Here is a 5,484-nt window from a genome sequence, read left to right as displayed (position 1 = left end):
CCCACAGTCATCCATTTGGCTGAAGATAACATACCTCACCCAGCTGTCCTAACCCATCACTCCAAGAAAAATTGGGAGAAAGAAACACAGAATGGGAGTTCTGGCCAAAGTAAGGAGGCTAAATTTCCTGTCTCCAGGTCTACAGCCTTGGGGGGAAGGCTATTTTGAGGGGTGGGAAGAGTAAGAGGCAGCTGGGTTAAATTTGTCCAAATCTAATAACCCAGGAGCGGAGTGAAGGCCTTGGGGGTTGGGAGCGAAGGAAAGCCTTGAATATTCTTCTAACTCTCCCCCCATCCCTTCTTTCCAAAAGTCTTTGAAGAAAGATGTTTTTGAGCTTCCATGTCGTTCTCAGATGGATGGGCTGCGGGTGATTGAAGTGTCTTTGTCATGCTAATGCTTGGGGGGTGATGGATGGGCGCTAGGGCTGCCAAACTCTGGCCCGCTTAGCCCATTGGCCTGGGAGAGATCACATGCGCCCCCCCACCCCCACTCCCTACCCCCTTCCTAGGGAAGCGCTGGCCCAGGCGAGCTGGGCCAGGCCATGGACGCGAGCCTCAGCGTTGTGACATACTGCCGAAAGGTTGTAGGGCAAGAGGGTGTCTCCCCCAAACGGGCCGACCCTCCTGCGTCCTCGACGCATGGACTATAATAGGATGAACTCCTTCTTAGAGTACCCACTCTGTAACCGGGGACCCAGCGCCTACAGCGCCCACGGCGCCCATAGCGCCCCAACCTCCTTCCCCCACAACTCGGCTCCGGCCGTTGACAGCTACGCAGGCGAGGGCCGCTATGGCGGGGGGCTGCCCAGCCCCGCGCTCCAGCAGAACTACCCCGCCCCGCAGCCGCCTTCGGCGCTGGGGGTACCCTTCCCCAGCTCCGCGCCCTCGGGGTACGCCCCGGCGGCCTGCAGCCCCAGCTACGGGCCTTCTTCTCAGTACTATCCTCTGGGTCAATCGGAAGCAGACGGAGGCTATTTTCATCCCTCGAGCTACGGGGCTCAGCTAGGGGGCTTGTCCGACGGCTACGGAGCGGGTGGAGCGGGCCCGGGGCCGTACCCTCCGCCGCAGCCCCCTTACGGGAACGAGCAGACGTCGAGCTTTGCACCGGCCTACGCTGATCTCCTCGCCGAGGACAAGGAATCGTCCTGCCCGTCAGAACCCAGCACCCCTACGGCCCAGACCTTCGACTGGATGAAGGTTAAAAGAAACCCACCCAAGACAGGTAGGGCTCAGATGTGGCCACCTCCCCTCCGGGGCCCCAAGCAGCTCTGCTGCCCCTGCACTGACGTGTCCGGGGCCTGGGCTGGGTTGTTCTCTTTCAGCCGCCCTGGCTGAGGCAGGTGAGAGCACTCTGCCCCTTCTCAGTTCAAGTGAGGTCTCCTCACCCACTAAGTGCCTGGTGACCCCCAAGAGTAAGTTTCCATACACATCCCACTTCCTGATCTGCGCGCCCAGCACTGGCCCAGGACCTGCTGTGCGTCTGGGTGGGGAACGGAAGTAGGGGGGAGGTTGCTCCAGATGTGGAGATCGCCATGGGGGTGCTTGATGATCCGTGGGAACTTAGAGAACTGAAGCTGGATAGAAAGGTGGATGGGGGAGCAGAGCTGTCCCGGGAGGAGGGAAGGGGAAGGAGGAAGAGGCGAGAGAACTGACGTGGCCTTTCTCCCCGCCCCGCCCTAGCCAAGGTGTCTGAGCTGAGCCTGGGCGCACCCAGCGGCCTCCGCACCAACTTCACCACGCGGCAGCTGACCGAGCTGGAAAAGGAGTTCCATTTCAACAAGTACCTGAGCCGGGCCCGGAGGGTGGAGATCGCTGCCACCCTGGAGCTCAATGAAACGCAGGTCAAGATCTGGTTCCAGAACCGACGCATGAAGCAGAAGAAACGCGAGCGAGAGGGAACCCGGGTGCCTCCAGCCCCCCCGGGCTGCCCCAACGAGGTGGCTGGAGATGCCTCGGACCAGTCAACATGCACCTCTCCGGAAGCCTCGCCCAGCTCCATCACCTCCTGAACTCAACCTTCCAACCCAACCGAAGGGGCTTCCTGACACGGAGCACCCCAGTCTGGCCTGTCCCCAACCCCTGGCCTCGGATTCACTGCCCTGGTGATCCTCTCCAAGGCTGGGGCGCCAGTTTAGAGCTGTGGGGAAGCCATATGGGGAGACATTTTTCTCAGATCTTAGCAGGGCACTGATGCCTGGAGCCCTACAGGACCAGAGGCCTGGGAGACACCAAACCTGTCAGATGTGGAGGGAAGGGCTTCTGCCTTTGATCTGGGGATAAGCTCACCGTCAGTAGTGAGTGGGGGTGGGAGCCAGCCACATCCTCCTGGATTCTCGTTTCCCTTCCACCTTGTGGTTATTCAGTTCAGTGCCTTTACGCCGTGAGGACTCTCCTCATGCTCTTATCCTAACTCCCCCTTCTGGGCCCTAGACAGAGAAGGTCTCGACTTTTCTTGTGTGGGAGATGTTTGGGTGCAGGCACATTATTACCAATCTTTAATCTTAATCCTTAATCCACAGACTTTACAATAGCACCAGCTGCCTTGTGACAGACCAAATGCACCCCCGCGCCCCCAACCCAACCCTATTAACCCTCTCCTGGTACATTTGTATTGCACTAACACAGCCTCCAGGGGTTGTTTCCTGAGACCTGCCTCCTTCCACCAGCGACTTTATCACTAAGTCACTAAGCTGTTTTGGAACTTGATACTCCAGAGACTTTTGGAATGCCATGCAGTCCTGCCCCCAGCAAGCCTAATCCAGAAAGGCATAGGCACCCCCCCACACACACTAGTTCCTCCCCTATTTATTGCCTCCTGGAAAACCCCAGACCCTCTTCTCCATATTCACCCTGCTCCTGGGGACAGCCCAGGGAGGCCCAGGTACAGTGAGGGCTCCCAGCAGTGCAAGCATTTCTCTGGACCTTGGAGACAGTGGAGGCGCCATCTGCGTTTCTGGAAACGAGCCACAAGCAAGCCAGGTTTTCTCTGTACCTCCAACTACCTCATTTCAATAAAGTCTGTTTTCCCCTCTTCCAGTCTGCTTCTGCTCCTCCATCTAGGGGTAGAGGAGCCCTCATAACCCATGAGCCCTGGGCAAGAGGTGAGGAAAGAGTTGGCACTGGCTGGTTGGGCTGGAAAGAGCTGAGCTTTAAGATTGCAGCTGGATGACAAGGACTTCCTGGGTGCAGGCCTAAGCAGAATCGGGCCCCAGGCACACAGGCTTGACAGTGGTCAGTGCATGGGTCATTGGAAGAACCGAGAAAGACATGGAGGAAGAAGACCTTGGGGTGACAGTTCCGAGAGGGTCTTGAGAGGAAGGCAGGAAAGGAGAGAAACAGATCTATTAGGAGGAGAGGACAGAAAGAGTGTGTAAAAAGAGGAGAAAGTGTGGGGGGAAGAAAGCAAACTCTACGCCTTTCCTTTCCCCTTAACTCCCTGCCACCCGTCTCCCCAGAGCAGCCTGGCATGAGTGGGCGCTCAGCAAGAAGTTGCTGAAGCAGTGAAGCGGCGAGGGGTGGGGCTGGGTAACACCCCGCCCCTCAGTCTTGCTCCAAGAAAGTCAGAGGATGGGTCGCTGACAAACTCCAGATTGGCGCCCGGTTAAACCTCCTTCCCCCTCCCCCCACCCCAGCGCCCTTCCAGCCGGCGACCCAACGGGAACAGAGTCCGAGTGGCAGCAGCCTGCCCGCCTCCAAAATGCCCTTCCTCCGGGGCTCAAGGTGAACGCCCTCGGTCTCGGGGCGCTGGGCGGCAGGAAGGAGGTGGCCGCGGAAGGGCCGAGTGGGGGTGGGGTGCGGGTGAAGGGGAGGGCAGCCCGAGAAGGGCAGGGAGGCGTTAGGGGCGGGGGGCGTCGGAGGACCGTCGGGGGCCTGGGGGTGGGCGCAGGAGGCCGAGGTAAACCCGCACCCCGCGCTGACCTTTTTACCTCGAAGCGCCTCCGGGCTTCCCAAACAAGCCGACAGCGCGCCCGCGGGGACAGCTATTGTCTCCGGGCCGGTCCCACTGGCAAACCTTTGGTCGGCGGAGGCGGGGGGCCGGGGCTCAGGAAGCTCCGTGGCGGCCACCAAACCGCCATCGCTCACTCGCCCTGCGGTGTCGTCGAGATGACGCGGGCCTCCGGGCTCCGGCCCTGTTTATTGATTCCGGTTACCCCGGGAGTCCAAATGCCCTGGGGCCACAACAGCCCGGGAGGGGGTGACAGCGGCGATCAAGGCGGGGCGTCTTATCCGCGCCCCCCCCCCGCCCCCAATCTATTTAATTCGCGACCTTTCAAAGGAAGAGAGGCACCGAAAAGGACCAGGAGTGTATGTAAGAAACGCTGAGCCCTTGCTTCCTAATGAAATTGGTGCCATTACACGAGAGGCCGGCGACGTTATCAATAACTGCACAGCCCAGCTGGAAAGGAAGAGAAGTGTGTGGCAGGAGGAAACCTAGCTTTCCCAGAGGCTGTTGTCTTGCCTTCTGTCTTAAAAAAAAAAATCTATTAACTGAATTTTTTGCGTTTAATTGAAATTGCCACCAAGCTTGGCTTCCCCAAAGGGGTCATCTTGACAGAGGGCACAGAGCGAGTATCTGTGGAAACAAAATTCCCCTTGCTTGGAGCCATTCCATGTGAGCTGGTAGAGCTTTGCATTTGGGGTGTTTGTGGATCCTCCAACTTTTGGCCAAGTGAGCAGGACAGCATGGGGAGGGGAGAGGAGCAGTGGTTGGAGCAAAGAGAGACAGTAAGGATGGTGGGGCCTCAGACTGGGACTGACAGGTCCTGGGGGAGGGGTGCTGGAGGGGCCAGGAGGAGAGGGGAAGGCTGCCCGTTTGGTTGTTGGTCCTGGCAGAAGGAAGCATCAGATTCCCCCAGGGAAGGGTGAGGAGCAAATCAATTCTCTGTTAACACTGGGGCAGGCTCAAAATAATCCACGATGAATCTGAGCCTCCATCTCCTTAGATACAAAGATCCTGACCCCTTTCCCATTTAGTGCTCTCCTGCTTGACTCCCGTTTCCAATGTGAAGCTCCAAACAGGTCTTCATGGAAGACATTTATTTGGAGAAAGTAGAGATCACCGTGTACTTTCCTATCATAAATGGTAAACAAACAAACAAAAACACATTTTGCTCCCATTGAACTAAATTGATCTCCGTTGTTAAACTTTGCAGAATAGATGCCAAACTTCTTCACTCAGACTCCCCCATGCCTTTTAGATAGCTGATTGTTTCACAGCCCTGGAGATGGGGGCTGGGGGGAGTTACATTCATCAGAAAATTTGAAAGTTGTTTTTTTTTTTTTTGCAAAATTTGAAAGCCCTGTACCCCCCACACCTCCTCCATTTACCAGATCTCAAAAAATATCTTCAGTTTTGAAATAAAAATCTTGAGATTTTGGGGGTCTTGATTCTTCACGGGAGGGAGAATTCTCAGCGCTGGTTGAAAGTTTGCCAAGGTTTCTGAGGAGCACCCTCACCACACACACCCGGCTGGCGAGTTGGGGG

At 57.1% G+C, this 5,484-nt stretch overlaps 1 protein-coding gene across 1 annotated transcript; it reads left to right on the top strand.

Moving 5' to 3' along the window:
• Positions 1-638: 638 nt before the first annotated feature.
• On the top strand, positions 639-2,008 carry HOXB1 (homeobox B1). Its single transcript, XM_063112411.1, has 2 exons — positions 639-1,221; positions 1,680-2,008. The coding sequence occupies exons 1-2, from the start codon at positions 639-641 to the stop codon at positions 2,006-2,008; spliced, it is 912 nt and encodes a 303-aa protein (XP_062968481.1).
• Positions 2,009-5,484: the final 3,476 nt, after the last annotated feature.

This window comes from Cynocephalus volans, chromosome 10, assembly GCF_027409185.1.
Source record: "Cynocephalus volans isolate mCynVol1 chromosome 10, mCynVol1.pri, whole genome shotgun sequence".
In the NCBI taxonomy this organism is placed as follows: domain Eukaryota; kingdom Metazoa; phylum Chordata; class Mammalia; order Dermoptera; family Cynocephalidae; genus Cynocephalus; species Cynocephalus volans.
The sequence above is the reverse complement of the archived record's forward strand: the minus strand, read 5'-3'. Positions and strand labels throughout refer to the sequence as shown.